The sequence below is a fragment of the Myxocyprinus asiaticus genome, chromosome 31 (assembly GCF_019703515.2).
Source record: "Myxocyprinus asiaticus isolate MX2 ecotype Aquarium Trade chromosome 31, UBuf_Myxa_2, whole genome shotgun sequence".
NCBI classification, from domain to species: Eukaryota; Metazoa; Chordata; class Actinopteri; order Cypriniformes; family Catostomidae; genus Myxocyprinus; species Myxocyprinus asiaticus.
Window position 1 is genome coordinate 6,088,468 of NC_059374.1, and position 26,536 is coordinate 6,115,003.

Sequence of the window (26,536 nt, forward strand, 5' to 3'; positions counted from 1 at the left end):
TTTCAACTGCTTTTATTTTCAGCAAACTTAACATGTGTAAATATTTGTATGAACATAAAAAGATTCAACAAATACGACATAAACTGAACAAGTTTCACAGACATGTGACTAACAGAAATGGAATAATGTGTCCCTGAACAAAGGGGGGTCAAAATCAAAAGTAACAGTCAGTATCTGGTGTGGCCACCAGCTGCATTAAGTACTGCAGTGCATCTCCTCCTCATGGACTGCACCAGATTTGCCAGTTATTGCTGTGAGATGTTACCCCACTCTTCCACCAAGGCACTTGCAAGTTCCCGGACATTTCTGGGGGAATGGCCCTAGCCCTCACCATCTGATCCAACAGGTCCCAGACGTGTTCAATGGGATTAAGATCCAGGCTCTTCGCTGGCCATGGCAGAACACTGTCATTCCTGTCTTGCAGGAAATCACGCACAGAACGAGCAGTATGGCTGGTGGCATTGTCATGCTGGAGGGTCATGTCAGGATGAGCATGCAGGAAGGGTACCACGTGAGGGAGGAGGATGTCTTCCCTGTAAAGCACAGCATTGAGATTGCCTGCAATGACAACAAGCTCAGTCCGATGATGCTGTGACACGCGGCCCCAGAACATGACAGACCCTCCACCTCCAAATTGATCCCGCTCCAGAGTACAGGCCTTGGTGTAACACTCATTCCTTCGACAATAAACATGAGTCTGACCATCACCCCTTGGTGAGACAAAATCACACTTCGTCAGTGAAGAGCACTTTTTGCCAGGCCTGTCTGGTCCAGCGAAGGTGGGTTTGTGCCCATAGGCAATGTTGTTGCTGGTGATGTCTGGTAAGGACCTGCCTTACAACAGGCCTACAAGCCCTCAGTCCAGCCTATTGCGGACAGTCTGAGCACTGATGGAGGGATTGTGCATTCCTGATGTAACTCGGGCACTTGTTGTTGCCATCCTGTACCTGTCCCACAGCAGGTGTGATATTCGGATAAACCGATCTTGTGCAGGTGTTGTTACATGTGGTCTGCCACTGCGAGGATGATCAGCTGTCCTTCCTGTCTCCCTGTAGCGCTGTCTTAGGTGTCTCACTGTACTGACATTGCAATTTATTGCCCTGGCCACATCTGCAGTCCTCATGCCTCCATACAGCATGTCTAAGGCATGTTCACGCAGATGAGCAGGGACCCTGGGCATCTTCTTTTGGTGTTTTTCAGAGTCAGTAGAAAGGTCTCTTTAGTGTCCTAAGTTTTTATAACTGTGACCTTAATTGCATACCGTCTGTAAGCTTTTAGTGTCTTAACGACCATTCCAAAGGTCCATGTTCATTAATTGTTTAAGGTTCATCGAACAAGCATGGAAAACATTGTTTAAACCCTTTACAATAAAGATATGTAAAGTTATTTGGATTTTTACAAAATTCTTTAAAATACAGTGTCCTGAAAAAGGGACGTTTTTCCCTGAGTTTTTTGCTGATTTTATATATATATACAGTTGTGCTCAAAAGTTTGCATACCCTGGCAGAAATTGTGACATTTTGGCATTGATTTTGAAAATATGACTGATCATGCATATGATCGTGATCATATGAAGCCATTTATTATCACATAGTTGTTTGGCTCCTTTTTAAATCATAATGATAACAGAAATCACCCAAATGGCCTGATCAAAAGTTTATATACCCTTGAATGTTTGGCCTTGTTACAGACACACAAGGTGACACATACAGGTTTAAATGGCAATTAAATGTTAATTTCCCACACCTGTGGCTTTTTAAATTGCAATTAGTGTCTGTGTATAAATAGTCAATGAGTTTGTTAGCTCTCATGTGGATGCACTGAGAAGGCTAGATACTGAGCCATGGGGAGCAGAAAAGAACTGTCAAAAGACCTGCGTAACAAGGTAATGGAACTTTATAAAGATGGAAAAGGATATAAAAAGATATCCAAAGCCTTGAAAATGCCAGTCAGTACTGTTCAATCACTTATTAAGAAGTGGAAAATTCAGGGATCTCTTGATACCAAGCTAAGATCAGGTAGACCAAGAAAGATTTCAGCCACAACTGCCAGAAGAATTGTTCGGAACAAAGAAAAACCCACAGGTAACCTCAGGAGAAATACAAGCTGCTCTGGAAAAAGATGGTGTGGTTGTTTCAAGGAGCACAATACGACAATACTTGAACAAAAATGAGCTGCATGGTCGAGTTGCCAGAAAGAAGCCTTTACTGCGCCAGTGCCACAAAGAAGCCCGGTTACAATATGCCCGACAACACCTTAACACTCCTCACAACTTCTGACACACTGTAATTTGGAGTGACGAGACCAAAACAGAGCTTTATGTTCACAACCATAAGTGCTATGTTTGGAGAGGGGTCAACAAGGCCTATTGTGAAAAGAATACCATCCCCACTGTGAAGCATGGTGGTGGCTCACTGATGTTTTGAGGGTGTGTGAGCTCTAAAGGCATGGGAATCTTGTGAAAATTGATGGCAAGATGAATGCAGCATGTTATCAGAAAATACTGGCAGACAATTTGCATTCTTCTGCACAAAAGCTGCGCATGGGACGCTCTTGGACTTTCCAGCACGACAATGACCCTAAGCACAAGGCCAAGCTGACCCTCCAGTGGTTACAGCAGAAAAAGGTGAAGGTTCTGGAGTGGCCATCACAGTCTCCTGACCTTAATATCATCGAGCCGCTCTGGGGAGATCTCAAACGTGCAGTTCATGCAAGACGACCAAAGACTTTGCATGACCCGGAGGCATTTTGCCAAGACGAATGGGCAGCTATACCACCTGCAAGAATTTGGGGCCTCATAGACAACTATTACAAAAGACTGCACGCTGTCATTGATGCTAAAGGGGGCAATACACAGTATTAAGAACTAAGGGTATGCAGACTTTTGAACAGGGGTCATTTCATTTTTTTCTTTGTTGCCATGTTTTGTTTTATGATTGTGCCATTCTGTTATAACCTACAGTTGAATATGAATCCCATAAGAAATAAAATAAATGTGTTTTGCCTGCTCACTCATGTTTTCTTTAAAAATGGTACATATATTACCAATTCTTCAAGGGTATGCAAACTTTTGAGCACAACTGTATATATCAGGTATGTGAGTGAAACAATACTTATCGTATTCTAATCCAGAACTTTCCGATCTATATGTTGTTTTGAATGTATGTTTGACTGTATGGTTTACAGTAAATAATCATATTTCATAAGTTATGAAAACGGAAAACTTCTAATTTGTCAGCAGATTAAAAAAGCACCTGTTAAGAGTTGGTTATTTTACCTAAATGCATAGTAAATATTTTAAGCTTTAAAACGACATCCAATGTGTGTTGGTCAAGCAAGCAGTTACTGATTAAATTGATAACTTTTTCAGCACAGAGCATCAAAGTATACCACAATATTTTTTTATTATTATTTAAGCGACTCAAAAGCAAGCATACAGTCTAGGCCTTATTTATTGTCTCTCTTCATGGCAGGCAACATGTATAATAAACAATATGTACCTAAATACTACATATATTAACTCGTTTTAATGCTTCAATAATTTAATAAATACTTTTGAATCCATGAATACCATTGCATTGCCTTTATTTCTAAAATGTACAGTTATTTCATAAATTAAGGCATTTTTTGTCCCGATACAATAGCATTTTGGCTGTGTACTCACAAAATGATGCAAACACACCAACGAAGAACTATAAATGCAAACCAATGCGTTGGCCACTACGCGAAGCCTATGTTCGACGCAGAAGTATACAGTAAATCAGCCTTAGAAGGAGGTATTAGGAAGCAAGGAAAGGAATTTCATAAATGAGAAGCACCCAGTGTATAGTAATAAATGAAGCTATCAGCAGGCACAATGCATTATTAGTGAACTCTGTCCTTACTGTTTTACTAAGTTAAAGTTAATTAAAGAATGTTGAAATCTCGTTACCATCTACAAAGTTGTTGTCTTTGTTTATGTATGTGTATTTTGGAGTTGGCATGGTTGTGACTGTTTGATCTTCTTTTTTCTTTCTTCCTTTTTTGGCACACCATAATAGGATTATTTGTTAGTTACTGTATATTTGTTCAGAATGTGTAGCTAGCAGGTAAAAAACATAAAATATTGTCATGCACTACATAGGCTTATCACGTGACTTCAAGGGGTTTTTGTATACTGATGTCTCTTTCTCACAACAGGTCCTGCCAGTATTCGACCAATGAAAAATGTCACTGCCATCGCTGGGAGAGACACATACATTCACTGTCGCATCATTGGTTACCCGTACTACTCTATTAAGTGGTATAAGGATTCCAATCTGCTCCCGTTCAACCATCGCCAACGTGCCTTTGAGAACAACGGCACACTGAAGCTGTCCAATGTGCAGAACTCTGATGAGGGAGAGTACACATGCTATGTGCTGGTCGACCCAGAGAAACAAATTCACAGGAGTGTCCATGTGACAGTGAAAGGTAGGGTTATGCAGATGGTTGTCAGCCATTACTATTTCAAGCAACATAACTGTGTTATTTTTAATGCTGATCATGCAAAACCCATATTGTATCTGTTTAACTGAAAGTATTAAACTTCGTGTATTTCTGTTATGAACCTGAATGAGATCATCACCTGGCAGATGATACAATGGGCAAAAAATCCAATAGACCTACTGTATATTGAAATAGGGATCCAAGCCATATCTAGAGACCAGAATATCATAGAGACTTGGGGGTCAGCACTTTAGTAATTCAGACATGACACAAACACAGCATTCAATACCTCATGCAGTTATCGCACAAATTAGATGAATCTCTGACATTACAGATTTATGTTGTTAAAGTTAATTCGTTTATAGCTAGTTAAATGGTAAATATGTGGTCTTGTTGTTATGTAATAACCAAGCAAGTTTGTGTTTTAGTGAGAGTCATAAAGACAGAAAAAAGCTGATGTGATTGAGTTAGCTAATTTAATTCATTCATGCTTAAAATTCTGAAGTGTGCATGGGGATTCCCTGGAGTCCATTATCCCCATTTTGTTGTGAATTAAATAAGAGCTGAAGTGCTGCTTTATTTCAATGTTATTTTAACTCATTGATTCTCAAATGCGACAGGCTGACTAGCACCACAGTTGCAAAGTCCCCAGAGAAAGCATTATGCCGAATTTACTGCTAGACGAAATAACCCTTTTATTGTCTTTATTTTGTCTGTCTTTACGGTGTTTCTCCCCTCATTAGTTCATATTATGCCTCCTCCTCTCCTATGGATTTGGAGCCGCAATGACTTGTTGTGCAGGCAGAATATAGCTATATTATTGCAAATCACACATACTGTAATTGTACATGTGTGATGATCACATGTGTTCTGTCTACCTGCCCATATTGCGTTTGTTCTGAGCTGTTTGTCAGGCGACTAACCTCTCATCACAAAAAGTCTGAGACCACTCTGATAATCTACAACTCAGAGAAAGATTTTGACATAAATTGATGTTATTTTAATATTCTGTGTCAGGTTAAAAAGAACAACACATTTTTTAAACGTGTCTCACTTCACCTGTGTTCAGTTGTATTCACTGCACCGCATCTACCTTTTTTTTGGTGCCGGAAAGCGATCGGTTTGAATGGCCCCAAATATTGTCAAAATGTTACCATTTTTTTTTTTTTTCTTTACTTTATTTTCTCTGAGATTTTCTGTGGACCCCCAAGCACCCTAATTCCAGGCCACTGAAGGTCCCGTACCCCAGTTTAAAAACCCACAAGCACAAGCAAATATTTCAGAAAAACTAGTTTGTTGGGTTTAAATTATATGTAGTGTGCTAAATAAAGACATAAATATCTGTCATTATGTTTGTCGTTATTTTGGAACAAAAGTGTTGAGGAATCTTGACACAGATCTTTCTATAAAACAACAGTTCGTAGTGACCACATCTGTCAAGCTCCAAAAAAGTAGTCCACACATCATCTTCTGAAGCCAAACTATAGGTTTGTGTGATTGTTTGTGAACTGATTGAAATTAAAGTTGTATTTCATTGATAAGCTTCTCCTCCATCAAAGCTCACCATTAATGAATCTGTATGAATCTGTAATTTTTTTCCTGTGGTTCATCTCTTGCTCTGTCTGTGATGTGTCTTTCTCTCAGTGCCGCCTCTGATTCAACACTCGGACTCTCAGAGCGCTTCCATTGGTCAGCGTGTCTTCATCCCCTGTGTGGTCATATCTGGCGATCTGCCCATGTCTATCACCTGGCACAAAGACGGACGGCCAATCAATGCCAGCCTGGGCGTCACCATCGACAACATAGACTTTACAAGCTCTTTACGCATTTCAAACCTGTCGGAAATTCATAACGGCAGTTACACCTGCATTGCCCGCAACGAGGCGGCAGCCGTTGAGCACAGTATCCAGCTCATTGTTAAAGGTTTGACATTAATTTGCCCAATTCTTTACAATTTATTACACTCAGGAGGGAATTCACTAAACTGTTAATAACAATGTTACTATAATGACGTTTTTGCAAAATCACTTTTACTTGCCTTGTTCTTCGTATTATTGCAGTTTTCTGGTGAAATAATCACTAGAGGCACTACAACAGCAATGAGTTTTATTATATTTCACTCACATTACGAGTAAAACAGCAGATTACCAGTTCATAAAACGTATTTCCCACTCTGTTCCCCACACAATGCTATTTTATTACATCGAAAACACATTTACTATAACACATGATTTGGAAGACGATATATTTTAACACTTGCATTTAGGCTTGGGATCGATGCCTTTTTCACGCATAGATAATCTGAAGATTTTCCCGATGATTATCAATATATATATATATATATATATATATATATATATAAAAATTCCAAATATAAATAGAGCTGCTTGTTGAACAATAGTCTCTGTCACTTCAGACATATTTCTCAACACAACTTTATCTTAATCATTATCAAAGTACAAAGATTGTTTACTCTGGTATAGTATAACTAGTATAACTGGATTATATATTGTGCATAAGTGTCTTTCATAGGGCCTACACAATGTATTTTCAATAAAAAAAATTGTGCTTTGACAGCTTGAATGAAAGACCTATTCATGGCTACATACAGAAAAATTGCATAATAAACATCGCGCAGTTACACAAGTTTCTCTAACCTGCAAATTCATCAACGTCACTTTGTTCATTCTTGAAGAAGTACAAAAACCTTTGTAACTTTGGGCTGCCATCTGCACCGCTTCAGCTCATCCTGTGTGTGTGTGTGTGTGTGTGTGTGTGTTTGTGTGTGATTGTGACAGCGACCAGCCTCAGTAAATGGTAGATCGCCCTCTTGTGGTCTCTGAATGCTATTACATCCCTACTTCCATTACATAACCAACTACAAATACAAGCTTACTCAAGACTAACTTGAACCTGGAAGACAGTTTGTTCATGTCAAAATAGAAAAAAAATATCATCTCACAATTGCTTTTTATGACACTATTGGTTAGGTTAAAGGTCTAGGTTTGGGAGGTAGGTTTTATTCATTTAAACTCCATAAAGCATTAACCTTAAATACCCCATTGTAATGGGTATGGATGGGCAAGGAGGAGGCGGGAACTGGCTGAACAGCAACGTAAACTTTAATGACAGAACATAACTCAAACAAAACATAAAAGTGTTTTGCAGCAAACAAAGATGCACACACACAACACGTGCGTCTCTTTCTCTCAAACTTGTGTCCCGGCCCCTCCTTATCTCTTTCCCGCTGATTAGACAACTCAGTGCCAGGCGTGGCCCGGCACTGTCCCTTTTGGGAGAACAGTAAACCCGCTATTAGCGCCCCTCAGTGGACATTTCACCTTAAAACTGCAGCGATACATGTAATGAACCACATAACTTTATTTTGCTAAATGTTTTCCACCGTCATGTAATTTTTATAAAATCAGGCTGGTTAATAAATATCCTCCTGCAATTTAACCAGGAGCTATTGCTGCACGATGTATATTTAAACATGCCTCCTTTCTATATAAATTATGCTTATTATGGATTTCGCTTTATTCACAAGTCAGTGGTAATTACCTAGCACAAATAACGTTGCGCTTTTTCGCTATAACACTGCACTATTAAGCTATTATATTGCGCTATTAAAGTCATTGCCATTCTTTTCAGCGCAAACATGCCTCCTTTCTGTGTAAATTAGGCATGTTATACAGTAGACTGGGCTTAATCACAAAAGTCAACAGTACTTGCCTGGCACAATTAACATTGCACTATTATGTTGTAATGTTGCGCTATTACGCTATAACTGCGCTATTAAGCTATTATGTTGCGCTATTAAAGTCATTGCCATTTTTTTCACTGCAAACATGCCTCCTCTCTATGTAAATTAGACTTGTTATAGATTGCAATTTATTCACAAATGTCAGCTGTAATTGCCTGGCACAATTAACGTTGCGCAATTACACTAATACATTGCAGTAATATTAAGTCATTGCTGTTCTTTTCAGCACAAACATGCCTCCTTTCTATGTGCATTAGGTTTATTATAGACTGTGCTTTATTCACAAAAGTGTTCTTTAATTGCCTGGTGTAGTTAACATTGCAGTATAACGCAATTAAAGTCATTGCCATTCTTTTCAGCGCAAACATGCCACCTTTCTATGTAAATTAACTGGACCTTTTGTCTCAGGCCCAGGCTTTGGGGGGGGGCGGGTTTCCACAAAAAGGTTATTCCATATTGTATAACGCATCTAAACACGTTCAGCGAGAGACACGGATATAGGGAGATAGCACGCAATCGCGAAATCCATCAGATAGCACACATTGATGTGAAAACTTTACGCACCACCCCAACCCCACCTCCGTCTGACAATGGACTGGGCCCAAGAATTCCTATCTGCAGCCCTGATTAGGCTTATTATAAATTTTGATTTTTTTAGAAAAGGCATTTGTAATTACCTGGCACAATAAACATTGTGCTATTACCCTGTTATGTCACAGCGCAAACATGCCTCCTTTCTATGTAAATTAGGCGTATTATAGTAATTTATTTACAAAAGTCAATTGCAATTAATAAACAAATCAAATGATGATGCACAGTTTCTGCATTTTAAAGAGCCTATTCAAGTGCTTGGATCACAGTGGTGAAGTGATACTGTACATTACACTTGCGCTGTTACCTGATATGCATAATATTCATTTGAGTTGGGTGCTAAAGCAATTTACACAGTATGTTCAAATAAACGAAGCTATCAGCAGGTTCAGTTGTTTTTTTGTTTTTTTTATGTATTTAAACAAATACATTTTGGTTGGTACTTTGATATTATTACGTTTTTAACATTAATGTTCTTTTCTGCACAGTTCCACCACATTTTGAGGTGCAGCCGAGAGACCAGGATGGCATTTATGGGAAATCAGTGATCCTGAATTGTTCGGCAAAGGGAAATCCAATCCCCACTATAGTGTGGAACCACTCGAAAGGTATACAGTTGTATGCATATGTATCATTTGATGTCATTTCCTGTTGCACATTGTCACATAATGTTATAAAAGTTTCTTTGCACCAAAACAGTCTCAATTTAGAAATATATTAACATTTTCCACTCTGTTTTTGGCCCTCTGTCTGAAGCTCTTGCTTTTGGCCTAAGCACCTCCTTAAAACCACAACGTAAACGCCCACTGTTCTGACTGTCTAACAACCCCTCAGATTCAGCAACCTCAATCTAAAGAAAATGAATAAAACCCAAAACAAAATATCAGGGTTTGAACAATGCACATCCAAAACATTGCATCCGTATATATTAAACTGTTCATCTCAAGCACAGCTGTTAACACTCAGCACCATAAACTATCAAACAGTCACATTTGAAAACATTTGAAATATTCATGATTGAAACGGTTTACTTACATTTTTGAAGTGTTTTTAACTGCCCCATCCTTCAATAACAGTTTCTTTGCAAAGCTTGAATCGTATTATGACTGTTTCACAAACAATCGATGCTGACATGAGCTGGATCATCATCCGGCTCATGTAGTCCAAAGAACTACATCATAGTCCAAAGAATGGTGAAATGACACATACACATACAGTAGGCGCACTGAGGTGCACATCGCCGGAAACACGCTGAAACAAAGACATCAATCATCCATCGTCAAAGACGTCCAATGTTTACATACACCAACAATTAAAAATAGAATTGTCCATGATGCCGCAAGAGGCAACAGCTGAATGAATGAGAACTGCTTCTCCCTTTTAGAGTTTTAACTTGAAACCGCTTCTATTAAAAATGGCAAGATACATGGCAGTGGTCAAAGAGTCTGTGTAGTTCATGTCATATAAAAAATTATTCAAAATAATTCAGAATAGTCCAGATGGGTCCCCTTTGGTGTTATGTTAGGCCTGCTCTCTTGACTTGAACCGTGCGGCAGTGGGCGGGGCCAAGGGTCATATGACACATGTTGTGGGATGTATAAATACAAATGAGCAATGTTTCGTGATGTCACAAACAGACAGATTTCAAAATGCTGTGTTTTAGCAGGGTGGCAACTACAAATGTTCTTTTTAGACTGGGAGGAAGTTTTGAAATTTACTGTATGTTTTATAGTACAGTTACCTCTTATGTCTAAATATCAAGGAAAATTTGATTCTCCATTTCATGGCCCCTTTAAAGCATATTCCCATCTCCAAAATTCTCATTGCCATAATGCATCCAGAGTTTTTTGTTATTTCCATTATTCTCGAAGGTGATTCTCTTTAGTTTATCATTACTGTAATATAGTATTTTTTACTGTATTACAGTAAAGATGAACTTGAATACAATACAGTTTGAATCTTATACAGTAAACGAAATATATGAATAATATATCAACTGTTTTTGAAGTATGGTTTTGAGAACTGCAAAAAAATCTAAATGATCCTAAAATATGGCTTCATTTTATTTACTCAAAATATAATATCTAATACATTTCTATGGATTTTAGAGGTGAAATATGACCCTTGACAGGGTTCATGATATTCCCTCCAATTATAGCTGTTCTGAAGCTGACATTACACTTTTGGTACATTAAAGACAGGTTGTCAAGACTCACAAACCCAATTTTGTGTTTGGTTTTCTGTGTGATTTTAAGAGGAAGGCCATGTAGTTATACTACATTTGGTTTGGACATAATTTTAGTCAGGTTTGGTAGTAATGTAGTATAGGGGTTATAAGGACAGGTGTGCTGGGCACAGGTGTATGTTTGCATTGAGGCCATGCACTGGATTACTGGATTAGACCGAGAGCGAGTGACTCACTCGACCTTGACTCTTCCTGAAGGGAAAGCGCAGCGTTTGAAGCCCTCGGTATGCGTTGTACATGAAAGCTCAAAAATGTAAATTTTTGCTTTTTTTTTTTTTTTTTTTTTTTAAATGTGGCGCACATTGTGGAGAGTGAAGTTCTAGTTCAGCTGAAAAGCTTCTATGATATTGGGGATATCATGTTCTTGCAGATGAAATTACTGAATTCTTGAAAGTATACTAAAATGAGTGTCCATTTACATTACCAAAAACTCAAAATGCTCTGAATTTCTTGGAGATCTTAACAATCCAATATGTTCGTAAAAGGGTATGTTTAAAATACTATATAAAAATACTATATTGTTTTCACAAAGCCAGCCAAAGACAATAATCACATATGACTCATTAATGTGCATGTGGAATGTTAATGTTTGGAGTAACACAGGTTATGCATTCTGATTACCTTTTAGAATTAAGAAGTGAAGTAACATATTATAGTAAGACTTTTAAATGAGGTTCTATTTGTTAACATTAGTTAATGAATTTTGAATGATGAAAAACAGTGAACCAAGATATTTTACAGGATTTATTAATCCTGGTTAATATTAATTTACTAATGTACTATTGTTCATTGTTAGTTAATTGTGCATTTACTGTGTTTACATAATTATTTTTATATTTTAACATACTAATGTTATACAACTTTTAATGTAAATAATGTATTAGTATATGGGTCAATGACGTGATGCTTATTTATTATGTCTGATCTATTAAGTTAATTAAAAATACATTAAAAAAATGCAATTCACACAAAACAATTACTTCTGGTGTAGCTGTTCGAATACAATGAAAACTATAGCTGCAAGCGGAAATCATCGGGGTCCAAGCACGTATGGCCAGGACATGATAAATAATCATTAATTAATTAATTAATAATTAAATTGGACATAAAAGATCCTGTGGATACTGTGAACACAGCTGTTTTTGTGTAGAATTTCTTTCAAAAGTTTTTATCACAGTTGCAAAATTAGAATTTAATTGGAATGACATCAGAATGACAATAGAAGTAGTGGTAGTAGAAGAAGAAGAAGAAGAAGAAGAAATGTTGGATTGCTGTACAACAGCACATTACAAGGTCAAAAAGCTAAATCAAAGAGGACTTACAAGGATTTTTAATCTTGGTGCTCCATCTAGCGGACAAAATCGGTAATACATCCTTGATTTATCATGCATAAATTAGATTTTGGATTGCTGGACAATGAAAGAAAAAAACTGAATTTGAGAAAAACAGATTTCATAGGGCTCTTTATTTGTGGGATAGCTGTTGATATTTTTACTGCACAGATATTACGTTACAAGAGCAATAACTCAAAATCAGAGGATTTAATGGAATTTCTTAACTTGGTGCTCCATCTAGTGGACAAAATCAGTAGTATATCCTTCATCTGTCATTTACAGTTCACATAAATAATATTTTTATTTGCTGTTGACAAAAGAAAATTAATGAAATTTAGCACATGTCCACAGACTATCCTGGTGTGTATATGTTTTAAGTTTTGTCATGTTTGGACCTTGTGCACACAAATATAGGCATGGTAGTAGTTACAGTTCAAACCCAAAGAATGTATTGGCTTATATCTTCTAAACAATTTGATGAATCAAAATTCTTTGATCAACTTTTTGTCAGGAGGGTCTGTAGATGATGTATACAACATTTTGTACACATTGGGAAAACAGCCTAGGACAAGTTAGAAAAAGTATGTTTTTAAAAAAATCAAAGGGGTAGAAAAGTTTACTTTCGGAAATTTAAATACACATGACAAAATGATTTGGGGACACTGGTGGATTCAGAAGAAACATATTTTTTTATTCTTGCCCTTGCGGTTCGGAAGTCATAAGCAAAAATGCAAATTAGCCAGTAAAGAGCCACCTTGTGGCCGATTCTCTCCAAATTTGGTATACAGCCTATTTTTGGCAACTTAGTGTACCATAATTTCAAAATGATTGGCCATTCGCAACGCAAGTTATTAGCTTCTGAAATATGATTGGATGCTGGCAGACATTTTTGTTGATTTGTCAAATCGTTTAAACATGTAACATTCAAGTGTTTTATACTCCTGTGATTTTCATTACTGTGTATATACATTTACAGTACAGGTATGTTTTTTGCAGCATTATAATGTCAGTTTAAATGCATGCTTGTGTTGTATCCTCCTGAGACCCGTGCGTGACTGCTGTGTGCATTTTCCATTTCCCTTTTTGATTTGTAACTAGTAGCACCTAATAAACAAGTAAAAAAAAAAATGAATAACAAAAAAATTCTATAGCAAATAGTTTTCCTAAAAAATTAATGTCCACATATTTGGACAGCGAGACTACGTTGCGAAATTTTAAATAACACTAAGCTATAGAAAGTCAGATTTTTTTTTTTCATCAAATTGTTTATGTTTTCAAGAGTGATGGTTATTCATGACATTACAGCTGATTTTCTGTAAAGCTGAATAATTAATTCGTATTCAAAGTAATGTCCAGCATCATCCAATCACTGCCAACACTGTTAAAATAAATGTAGCATTATAAAATTCTGAATCTATGTACTGATTACCATTGTCCCATGTCTGCTAAACATGTCTAAACATCATCTGCAGCCTGAAACTGAACTTTTGGTCGGATTTTAGGATTGAATGCACTTAGCTGCATAGAAAGCTATAGGATGCTCCCTTTCTCACTATTTAGTGTATGACTTAACCTCCAGTGTGCTGTTTGTCTGCACTGGTCTTAGAATAGTTTAAAATGCATCCTATTTTCATCCTAAGTCCATATAATGCCTCTGAAAGCAACATTTTTCTGCTTTTGGATGAACCCATTTATTCTCAATGTGAAAATGCACAGTAAATATAAGGGAATGCATTTACTAATGTTAAAGAATAGAATCATATTGCACAGAGTTAACAAAATTAAACATAACAAAATGTATATTAAAATTAAGTGAAATGACCCACAGATGTGTTAGAGTTGAAATTTATTCAAAATAACTAACATGTTTTTTTCTACTTTGAGTTTCCACATACTGTATGTGGACATAGGTTTATCAGGGCGCTTACGTGTGGAAAATGAACAGATTTTTTAAAGCGGCATATCAAACGAAACTAGAGATGCTACTCTTTACAACCAAACAGGTTTCCATGAAAAAAACTTTGAGATTTCTTACCAGAGGCACTTTTGTTGGCACTGTGTCCATAGGAGCTCTTCAAGGAAATTGACGGTATGCTGTTGTGTCACGTGACTTGGTGCGGCAGAAGTTTAATACTTAAATGACAGTGTTGAGTCTTGTGAACAGTATTCAGTCGGTTTTTATTCATTTAAATTATGCATTGCATATAGTGAAGCCAAAATACAGTGTCCACACATCTTGTGGCATCTGTTCCTTTTGCAGTGTAAAGATGGCTCTAGAGAATCAGCTTTCCCATACACTTTTTTTTTTTAAAATAACGCCTAATGCCTTACTTTCCATAAAAAGTACTAATGTACGTTATTAGTTCATTTTTATTAGCAGAAGCACAATAATGTAACACATTACTTTTAAAAGTAATTCCCAACACTGTTTGTAAGGCATAACTGGTCAATTCCATAAACAAAATTAAGAGATTTACTCTTAAAATAAAATAAAATAAAAATAAAAATGCTGGAACTGTGTGCCTTTTTTCTACATGTTGCCAGTCAAAAGTCTTTTATTTTGTTGCTCAGGCAAACAGACAGACTGTAGCTTTGGCAGATTAAGTTGCCTGGCTTTATGTGGCATTATGGTGTATTTCATATTATTGAATCGCACAATATCTTTTAATCCTATTCAAGATATGACACACCAGATACAAAACACTTCTGCATTTTAAATCCAATAAAGACATCATCAAATGTAAACACACTGCATAATCCAAATCAATATTGATCATGAAACCATGAAAGTAGTATTTCAGGCATAGATATCCAAAGATATCTTATTATGACTCAAAGGTCAATTAGAAAATGTAGAAAGACATGGACCGATTTAGTCTAATGCCTTATTGTATTTGACTGCACAGGCTACATTTCTTACTTATCCAAATTAATTTCTCTCACAGGTGCTGGTGTACCACAGTTCCAGCCCATTGCCCTGAACTCTGGCTCTCGTATCCAACTGTTGGAAAAGGGCTCTCTGCTCATCAAACACGTCCTGGAGGAAGATGCTGGATTTTATCTGTGCAAGGTCAGCAATGACGTGGGAGCCGATATCAGCAAGAGCATGTACCTCACCGTTAAAAGTAAGACCCTGTCATGTTGTGTTAGTTTGTGTGTTTGCAAATATGTGTGTATATATGAAATAATGCTGGGTGATTTGATGTCATCTGATTGCTATTAAAGGAATCTCAGAAAATTATGTCATTGTTTATTCACCCTTATAGTCCAAACCCGAATGCTCATTTTATTTTTCTGGAGGAGACATACTGAAGAATCATTACACAGCTATTTTCAATATAATGACAGTTCACATTTCAAGGTGACCATATCTGTCAAACTCCATAAAAGTAGTTCATATGACTATATTTTAAGATGTCTGAAGCCATACAATAGCTTTTTGTGATGAACAGACATACATTTAAGTTCAGTTTTTTCAAAAATGGTGCCTATGGAACAGGTTGGATGTCAATTATTTGTACATAAAATTACATTTGTTCTCATTTATCACATGACCAAATGCCATGGCATCCGATCTGCACCATAGATTCAATGTTTGATTTGAGAGCTGCAGAGTGATTGAGAGTGAATAATGACTTAAATTTTGGCCTCAACACACAAAGCTATCATACAGAATTACTTTAAAAGACTTGGAATATAGCTCACAAATAGCCTGGACTACTTTTATGCTAGATTTGTTTGTGTGTTTTTTTGTTTTGTTTTGTTTTTTGTAACGTTTGGAGCTTGGCAGGCTTATGAAGCTGCATAAAGATTCTTTTTTTTTTTTTTTTATGGGCCTTTTTAATTCCCAATTTGGAATGCCCAATTCCCAATGCGCTCTAAGTCCTCGTTTTATTGAAAATGGAAAAATGAAGAAAGTTTTTTGTGAGGGTTAGGTTTAGGAGTAGGGTTATGATTAGGGGATAGAATCTGTAGTTCGTACAGTATAAAAATCATTATGTCTATGGAGAGTCCTCATAATGATAGCTGCACCAACATGTGTGTGTGTGTGTGTGTGTCTGTGTGACTCAGTGTGCGTATGGGCCCGAGGGCAGTCTTCTGCCCAGTTGACTGCTGTGTGTACGGTACTGTGCTCCTTGGTGAACTGTTTATTTGTTGAGCAGGCAAAGACTTACGTCCCCTCCATTAAACCCAGCACACAACATTTATGCCCACTGTTCCATGAGCAAATGACCAGACCAGCAGAGCAGTACCACTCGTATTTGCATTACATCACTTTCCTTTTGTCTAAACCTCACCATCCTTGTAGACTGAAGGAAATTTAAAATAATAATTCAGCCAAAAATGCTAATTCTGCCATAACCGTCATGTCGTTCCAAATATGTATGATTTTCTATCTTCCATGGAACACAAAAGAAGATATGTTAAAGAACATACTGGCCACTCTTTTCCATATAATGAAAGTAAACTGGCACTAAGGCTGTCAAGCTCGTACTATAGTTATGTTTCCTTCTTAGATGCTAATTTTATTTGGGCCGAAAATCGGAATATCGCAAAAACATTTTTGCAAATAAAGAAGCTTTTCCATCCCATGTGTTTAAGAGAACAAAACTGTCACTTCTGGGGAAAAATAAAAAAATAAAGTTGAAGCCATGTAATAAATTACCTACGCTTAAGGGCATGCAAACAAAACTCTCTGATGAACTTCATGTTTGCTAGCGTTCAGTGGCAGACGCCTTATGTCTGGGAGCAAAAGCGTGTCTGACAGTTCTGGGAGGTAATAGTAGCCAACCATTTTGATGACAGGCTTTTGCTCTGGCTTTTCAGAATTTGAAATGCTATGCAATAATATTGCTGAGCAAATTATTATTTACATGGCTTGATAAGGCAGAGTCACATGACTTTTTTGATGCGCATCTATATTCTTATATAAATTCTATATGAAAATATTCAGTAAATGTGTTTTCCTTCATAGTTTATGTGCATGTCTTTTACAAAATAAAACATTCGTTTTTTCCATCCAGCATTTTTTACACTATATACCAAAATTCCCATAAAAATATGGATGGAAACTAATGATAAAAAAAGCACCATAAAAGTAGTTCTATACAGTACATTACAATACATGTGTTGTATTCCATGCCTTCTAAAGCCATATGATAGCTTTATGTGAGAAACAGGCCTTACAAATTTAAGTTGTACTCTGATTTGAGATATTCAGATCATATGATACATATTCAGACTTGGTACAACGCTAAAGGTCATGACGTATGCAAGAACCTATGGCATTTGAATGTATTTGAATGTATGAGAACGTAAATGAGATTGAGGGCTGTGGTAGAGGGGAACATTTCTAGCAAATAACAATAAAATATTTTGGCTGAAATATTCCTTTAAAATGTGCCATATATTGAATCATGTATCATATATGGCATATCATTTTGTTCAAGTTACAGCCTAGCAGCTAGTGCTGTCATATGGTAGATACAGGCTCCAACCTGAAAGTGTCTACCTTATGGGGTTTCATTAGGTCAAACATATGCATGATGGTTGTGAAGTGTTAAGTGAATACTGTAAGGAGCCGAGGACATAGCCTTGGGGAACACCAAGGCACAATCTTTCTTTTTTTATTATTATAATTTATATATATATATATGTTGTCATTGACTAGCATCTAGCATCAGCATGCTAGATTTCTTGCATCAGTTTGCGCGTGGAATTGAAAATGTCTGCATGATCTCATTGAAATTATGCAACTGTGGCAACATTTTTGCAAATGGTTCCTTACACGTATCGTGCCAGTTCCACAGTTAAATGTTCACTGTGTGAATATAAAAGGGAGTTAGATTTTCTCCCAAACAGATTGAGGTTTTTAAGGTTAAAGCTCTATCTAGATGTAAATCTATAAAATGTAACTACTCTAAACCTTAAACTTAAACCTAACCAATAGTTTTATAAAAAACAAATGTGACATGAAAAACACAATTGGTAAAACAACCATGTCATTTTGTGGTGCTTCTATGAAATTTTCTGCTCACGTGTCAAGCAAGTGCAACGCTTTATCGGTTCAGCTACCACACAATTCAATAACATTAAAATGTATTGCCTTACAAGTCATGCGCTATAGTAAAAGTGTTTAGATGTCAAGAGAGAGCATTGTGTGAGAAACAGGGTGAAAAGTAACTGTTTATGAATTGATAATCTGCCATTTTACTCATAATTTGTGTGAAAGGGAATAAAAGTCATTGTTGTTGTAGCACATCTTTCACCAGAAAACTGCTACAATAAGTACAACAAGTCACGTAAAAATCATTCTGCAAAAATATAGTATAGTAACGTCATTCTATGAGACCGGTTTGCATGAAAATGGCATTCTGACTTGAAATTTCAAGGGCAGTGTGCAAGGTCATAGTGAAAACATTACATTATATTCTGATGCATGTGCAAACTGAACAGTGCTGTTGAATAGTGCAGACTGAATCATTATTATTTCCAGTCTCTGCAATGTGTGACAGAAGGTGTTTTTTTGTTTTTGTTTTTTTGTTTTTTGCTTGTTTTTTAGAAAAGTAGGATTATTATGGTTCATTATTAATTACAGACAGATCTAGAGATTAAACAGAGGGGATTTATGAAGAATTGTGCAAATTTTAAGCACATATGTTATGTGTATGCTTTATAGAGGAAAACAAGGAGTTGATTTGCTTCTGTAGAGAGTATTTTTGCCATCTTATTTTGCTTTATATTGTCATCTTTCTCCTCATGTTTGGGGTCGCTGCCTCGCCTTCAGTATCAGAGAGAAGCACATGCTCAGACTGTGACCAATTGTGCAAGAAAAAGGGGGAATTGCTTCAGCATGGAAGCTTGCTGCACTCTACCAACCACACACACAACACACACACACACACACACACACAGTCCCTCCTAGTCCAGCGAATATACCTCATTCTATTGGCTAGCACACAGAAGACTAGATCAGTGTGTGTGAGTGAGTGAGGGAGAAAGAGAGAGAGAGAGAGAGAGAGAAGGGGGAAGATGGCCAACTCAGGCGTGGCGACGTGGCCTAGTTTCCCAGGGTGCCCCTGTACTGGTGATAAAATGAGTGCTGAAATGGATTATGTACACCTAGAGTTGCCGACACAGCCTCACCATTCATACGGCATGATACACCATACACACTAATCATATTCAACATGGCCATCAAAGTGGAAAATGCTAATGGGGTTATCATAGCTAAACACCCAGCTATAAATGCTGGACTGGTCCAAATTGGCAGAAATATTTTAAGGCTCACTTGCTGAGTGTGCACTGGAAAAATCACAATGATCTGGCATTACAGTTTTGGCATTATCACTGTATTCATACTGTATACAAATATGAATATTTGCTCATTTTTTTCATTGACTGCTCAGTCACTATTATGAGTCTCTGCAGCACTGATCAGATGATCATAATTCATGCTTTTTAGCTCATATGCCTCTCTTAACTGCACTTTTATGCTTCATTGCAATGACACTAAAGACCATTAAAGGCTACATATGTGCCACTGTCTGACTCATCTGTTGTTTGTGTGTGTGTGTGTGTGTGTGTGTGTGTGTGTGTGTGTGTGTGTGTGTGTGGGCAGGTTTAACTGGTATACGAGGACTTTTTTTTAGGTTACAAACTGGTAATTACTAAGGTATTATGCTATAAATGTGGTTTATGAGGACATTTCTAGTGTCCCCATAATTCAAATCGCTTAACAAACATATTAAACGATGTTTTATTGAAAATGTAAAAATGCAGAATGTTTTTTGTGAGGGTTAGGTTTAGGGGTAGGGTTGGGGTTAGGGGATAGAATCTATAGTTCGTACAGTATAAAAATCATTATGTCTATGGAGAGTCTCCATAGTGTGTGTTTTTGTGTGTGTGTGTGTGTGTGTGTGTGTGTGTGAGTACGTGTACATATTAGCCGTTTTTCTCTTGCTGTCACGCTGTATGTTTTTTGCATGTTTGACTTCATGTGCTTTGATTAAATATGCAGCTTTCAATAGAAACACACAATGCAACAGTAGCTGAACAACATTTTCTTGGACCACATACTGTAAAATGATTTAGAAGACCATAAAAAATGAGTAGGCTCATTTTACAAAATTACTTTTATCAATGACTTTGACCGCGGTAGTTAAAGAACCTGCATTTAGTATTTGTGTGACCTTTGGTTCATTCTATGAAGCGGGTGCCTTTTTTGACTTTATATACTGTAGGTATGTATGTGTGTGTGAATGACTTTAACAATAAATTATTTGCTTGGTTCCATCCGCATATTTTTATGCGTGCATAAAAAGTGCTGGATGGAAACACAAACAAATTATTGCATATAAACTATGATGGAGACACATTTAACAAGTATAATCCTATAGAATTTATATAGGAATATAGATGTGCATCAAAAAAATCATGTGACTTTACCTTAACAAGCCATGTAAATACATAATTCGCTCAGAGATTTTCATCAATATCATCGCATAGCATCTTAAATGTTGCTCTGGTTATTCTGAAATGCCGGAGTCAAAGTCCGCGTAACAAAAATGGGGGTTTCCCAATCAGTGGGCATTTTCAAACCAAGATGTGTGTTTTTCAACCACATTACATGATTTGCTTAATTCGAGTGGTCGGATTCCAAAACCTTTCTCACCTCAATGATGTCTGAGCTTACAAATATTTTGATTAAATGGTTGAAAAATGCCCATTCTGGTTAGAAAATGCCCACTGATTGGGAAACCCCCATTTTTGTTCCGCAGAGACATCAGTCTCAAATGACTGGCTACTATTACCTCCCAGAAATTTGTGACACACTGTCACTTGCAGACATAAGGCATCTGCATTTTGAAGTTCATCAGAGCATTTTTTCTGCACACTCTAATCCACAAGTATTTTATTAATTTTAATAAAAGAGCCACAATGGCTTCATTTCATTTCTATTTTGTGGCAATTTCCCAATGAGTGAAGATTTTGTTCTCTTGAACACATGGGATGGAAACATTGCTTTATTCACAAATTGTTTTTGCGATATTCCAATTTTGTGCATAAATTAAATTTGTAATTTTTTGTCCTCTTCTCTCTACTTTTTCTTTTATTAAAAAATGCCTGTGAAAGCCCTGTGTTATCAACTCCTTGCGAATTCGCAAATATGCTCATTTTCATTCTGTGGAATAATGCACATTAAACTGTTTAATTGACTACTGTCCCAGGCAACCAATTCCTTTACGATTTGCTGTGTTAGTTTCATGCCTCTCTTTACTGTATCACTTTACTACAGAGCTCCTTAGATAACAGAATTAGAATATTTTCAGAAATAGTTTTGTGTTTCCTCACATGGAGAAACATAATTTGATTGAAAACAAATAATAATGGAAGGTTGTTTCGATTTAAATATTTTTAATTTTTTTAAAGGTGGGGTAAAAGGCCCCCACACCTGGGGTAAAAGGGCCCCAGGGGGGTTATAGTGATATCGTGTAGATACTGGGACCAGTGGTGGATATAGGCATGGGTGACATGGGCCAATGACCTTTGGCCCGCAGATTACCCCTGGGTCAAACAAGACCAACTGGGGATTTAGCTCCAGCAATAGGGGGGCTTTTTATCCCTAAATACCTTTCACTTATTGGACAGTTATTAAAAAACTTTTGATTGAATCACCTTGAACTAAACTGAAAATGACAAATAAATATTTTGTCTCAAAATAAATGTGATAATTTCAGGGATTTTCATTAGCTATATACATTTGCAATATTTGAAAAATTATTAAATATTAGATCAAATTACCTCAAAACAGTAGCATAGCGAAGGGTGACCCAGGCCCACCCAGAATATTATAAATTATTCTTTGACTTGATATATATTTATAAAACAGTTTAAAAATGCATGAATTCTTATTTCTGAAAGTGTGAAAGAACTGTTTGAATGTGCCACTTCTCTGTTGTTGAGGAAAATTAGGTAAAAAAAAAAAAAAAAATATGGGCAAAAACTTGGCCCATCCATTTTTATTTAGATCCACCCAAAAGTAAATTCCTGGCTACGCCCTTGCCTCAAAATCAGCCTTTAGACATTGCACGCGATGATCTCATGGATCAGGTACATTTTACAGTGCATAGTGACAAACAGGTGTTAAGGAAAGTACTGTGGTAGTTTTTGTTGCTATTTAGTGTTTTGGGAGAAAATAAAATCGAGTGTCTTTTACCCCGGAGGACCTTTAGCCTCGTTGTACCCTACTGTTTTTGATGAAGGATGCACTTTTTGGCCGGTAGAAAAATACCTTCTTTAGGTATGCAAGCAAATAGTATGAATAGATTCCGGACATACTCCATCCGGGAACGTGGAAATTGTCCCGTGACGCGAATACAGTATATGACTTTGGTTATGGTTTTGTTAAACAAGCACCATTTAAGCACAAGGAACAACTTTCTTGGTATATATATATATATATAGCACTTGCAGTTGGGAAGAGCCGTCCGACTCGAGCTTCTCTGCCGTTCTTTTTTTTTTTTTAATTTTTTTTATACAGCATTTGAACGTGATATCTCCTCAGCTCCCGGGGCATTATGGGTAAATAGTAGGTCAACCGGGTAAAAATAACTATGGTAAAAAAATCATTCTGCCAAAAAACATGGTTAGTTTTACAGTAGTAACACCATGGTTCATTTGTGGTGGTTACTACATGGTTAATTTCTTAAGGGCATTTCATAAGTTTTTTGGTGGAAAACATGGTTTTAAAACATGGTACTTGTGCCAGACATTAACCATGTTGTGACTATAGTAAAACTGTAGATACTGTATCATGATTTTATTACCATAGTTTTGGTTTTCCAGTATTTTTCCTGTGGTTTTACCTTAAATATCATATAGTTACTGTTGTAAACCATGATACATTTTTGTGGTTATGGTTTTACTACAAATGCCATAGTAAAACTATAGTTACTTTAACAAAACATGGTAAATTGTGTCAATATTTCCATAAAACAGGTTGATATGAAGTCTTATTAAAATACATGAAGCTGTGTCCCCAGGTTATAATGAAACTAGTGAAATACAGAATTCTGTCAAAACATCAACATCATCCTTTCAGTAAGTGAACTCTTCAAGGATAAGTAAATGTCTCCTTTTTTATCATTTTATTAAAAAAAAAAAAAAAAAAATCAATCCTGATACCATGATATTTAAAGTGAACAAGTGATTATTGAAAAGTAGATTTTTGTAGAAATATTCAGATTAAATTATCCTTCTAAAAAGCACCAGAACAGAAAAACTGTCAACACTGTTACTTTTGTGAAGGCATGGTTAAATTACAACAGTAGGTTTAATATAAGTACAGAAATGTACTTTAAAAATCACCCTTTCAAAATACAAAAGACATGTTTCATAGAATGACTATAAAAACACATCCATGTTGTTAGTGAAAGACAACATTTACTCAGACACTGTTGTGAACATCAAACTCTCTTCTCCCTGTGGCTTTCCCTGGTTTGTTTAATAACAGTAAGGTGATGTTCTATGACTGCTGAAACGAATAAAGGGAGAGTCTGTTTGATGTGCGTGCGGTTATAGCTGCCATCAGTGCTCCCCCCTCTCTCTTTATTACAGAAGCCCGTAATATTGTTGGATATTAAAAATATACATCAACTAAGCTGTTATGGGAATACCATTTAGAGCCTCTCTTGCCTGAAGCCCCTCAGCTGCTGACTGCAAGACTTTAAATGAGATTATACACACTCTTTTCACTGTGTATTAAGGAGAATTTTCTTGGAACTGAGAAATCTCCTTATTTTGGCCTTCTTTGACATTGCATTCAAATGCAACATCAAAATGTGACATCATATGAAATGCATCAGTAAATAATAATCTGTGTTGAAATAGAGCGCAACAAAAAGGTTCCGGCTGAAAAAATCACATTCATTTTCTCCATACAGAGATGTATTTTTAGCGATAACATTTTAACCTTTCTACACTGAACAGGCTTGAGGTTGTTAAGCAATCATATATGCTTCTGTAGAAAACACAAGTTGAAACAAGTGTTAAACTTTAAAGGAATTTTACGAGTTCAATACAAGTTAAGCTCAGTTGACAGTATTTGTAAAATAATTATTATTGACTCTTTTCTCCTTTTCATAAAAAAGAAAATGAAAGTTGTTTAAATATAATAAAGAGGAGTGTCTTTTTGTCACGTTTTTTCCTCATTGCTTCCTGAAACATACATACAGTATAACATAGACAGTGACATGTCATAACTACAGCAGACTATCCCGATTCAAATGAGCCCAAACACAACATAATATGATAAGTAGATCTTTAAATATTCCTCAAAGAGTGTACATGAAAAGAAGATGCACAAACGGGCGCTCAACACACATTGTTTGTGTGTGTGTGTGTGTGTGTGTGTGTGTGTGTGTGTGTGTGTGTGTGTGGGCAGGTTTAACTGGTTTACGAGGACTTTTTTTTAGGTTACAAACTGGTAATTACAAGGGTATTATGCTATGAATGTGGTTTATGAGGATATTTCTAGTGTCCCCATAATTCAAATCACTTAAAAAACATACTAAACGATGTTTTATTGAAAATGTAAAAATGCAGAACGTTTTTTGTGAGGGTTAGGTTTAGGGGTAGGGTTAGGGTTAGGGGATAGAATCTATAGTTTCTATAGCAGAGTCCTCATAATGATAGCTGCACCAACATGTGTGTTTGAGTTTTTTTTTTTTTTTGTGGTTTACGATTTTTTTAGGTTGCACACTAGTAATTATGAGGGTATTATGTTATAAATGTGGTTTATGAGGACACCCCTAGTGTCCCTGTAATTCAAACGGTTAAAAAAACATACTAAACAATGTATTTTTTTAAATGGAAAATTGTCAAAAGGTTTCTATCAGGGTTAGGGGATAGAATATATAGTTTGTATAGTATAAAAATCATTATATCTATGGAGAGTCCTCGTAATGATAGGAGTACCAATGTGTGTGTGTGTGTGTGTGTGGGTGGGTTTAGGTGGTTTACTAGAACGTTTTGTTTAGGTTACAAACTGGTAATTACAAGGGTATTATGCTATAAATGTGGTTTATGAGGATATTTCAAGTGTCCCCATATTTCAAATTGCTTAAAAAACATACTAAATTATGTTTTTTGGAAAATGTAAAAATGCAGAACATTTTTTGTGAGGGTTAGGTTTAGGGGTAGGGTTAGGGTTAGGGGATAGAATCTTTAGTTCGTACAGTATAAAAATCATTATGTCTATGGAGAGTCCTCATAATGATAGCTGCACCAACATATAAGTGTGTGTGTGTGTGTGTGTGTGTGTGTGTGTGTGCAAACACACATCCACATATGTGCTCATATAAAGGATTAAAATGGTCCTGAACACTTCATATTTCTGTATTTTGTAGTCTAATCCATTAATTTCCAATAGCTGGTCATTTTTGACCAGGAACACAACAAGTGTAACAAAGTGAAATAAAACAAAATAAATAAAAATAATAATAATAATAATAATAATAATAATAATAATAATAATAATAATAATATATACAGTGTATATATATATATATATATATAAGAAAATGATAAAAAATAATTTTTATATGTGTTTTTATATACCATATTGAAACAAATTCAAGGAATTTTATTCCAATTGGATTAAGTAAAAAAAAAAATAAAAAATTTACAAATCGTAAGAAGAAAAAAAAAGTCGCCTGGGTCAAAATGACCACAACACAACATAAGGGTTAACATTTGTGTAATGGGAAATATATTTGGTCATTGCAGGTTCATACATACAGAGTTAATGACAAGCAGTGACACAGAGGAGGAGACGAGGATATGTTTCTTTGGAGATGATGGCAGCTGTGTAGTCAGATATATCTTGGCTGTTTCAAGCTTATCTTGGTCTTGTTTTGCTGCTGTCAGTATGGAGAAAAGTGATTGGAATACTACGGACTATTGGATTAGCGATCGATTATTCAAGTTTTTTGCAAATTTTTTTTTTTAAAGATAGCAAAATCCTGGAGGGACATAAAATCAACCTCAATACATTAAGTTACACCAACATAAGTAATTTTTAAGGTTCATATAAAGTAAATATAGCACCTTAAATGTTACAACTGCATGTAACCA

The 26,536-nt window shown here is 36.2% G+C and overlaps 1 protein-coding gene across 2 annotated transcripts in view; it reads left to right on the top strand.

Annotated features, from left to right (window-relative positions):
* The window catches only part of LOC127422249 (cell adhesion molecule DSCAM-like), a 228,166-nt gene that overhangs the window by 153,400 nt on the left and 48,230 nt on the right, over window positions 1-26,536 (top strand). For both annotated transcript variants that reach the window (XM_051665620.1, XM_051665621.1), the window contains exons 8-11: window positions 4,180-4,452; window positions 6,112-6,390; window positions 9,310-9,429; window positions 15,346-15,525. In XM_051665620.1, the coding sequence (XP_051521580.1) occupies window positions 4,180-4,452; window positions 6,112-6,390; window positions 9,310-9,429; window positions 15,346-15,525 (852 nt within the window). The remainder of the gene's footprint in view (window positions 1-4,179; window positions 4,453-6,111; window positions 6,391-9,309; window positions 9,430-15,345; window positions 15,526-26,536) is intronic.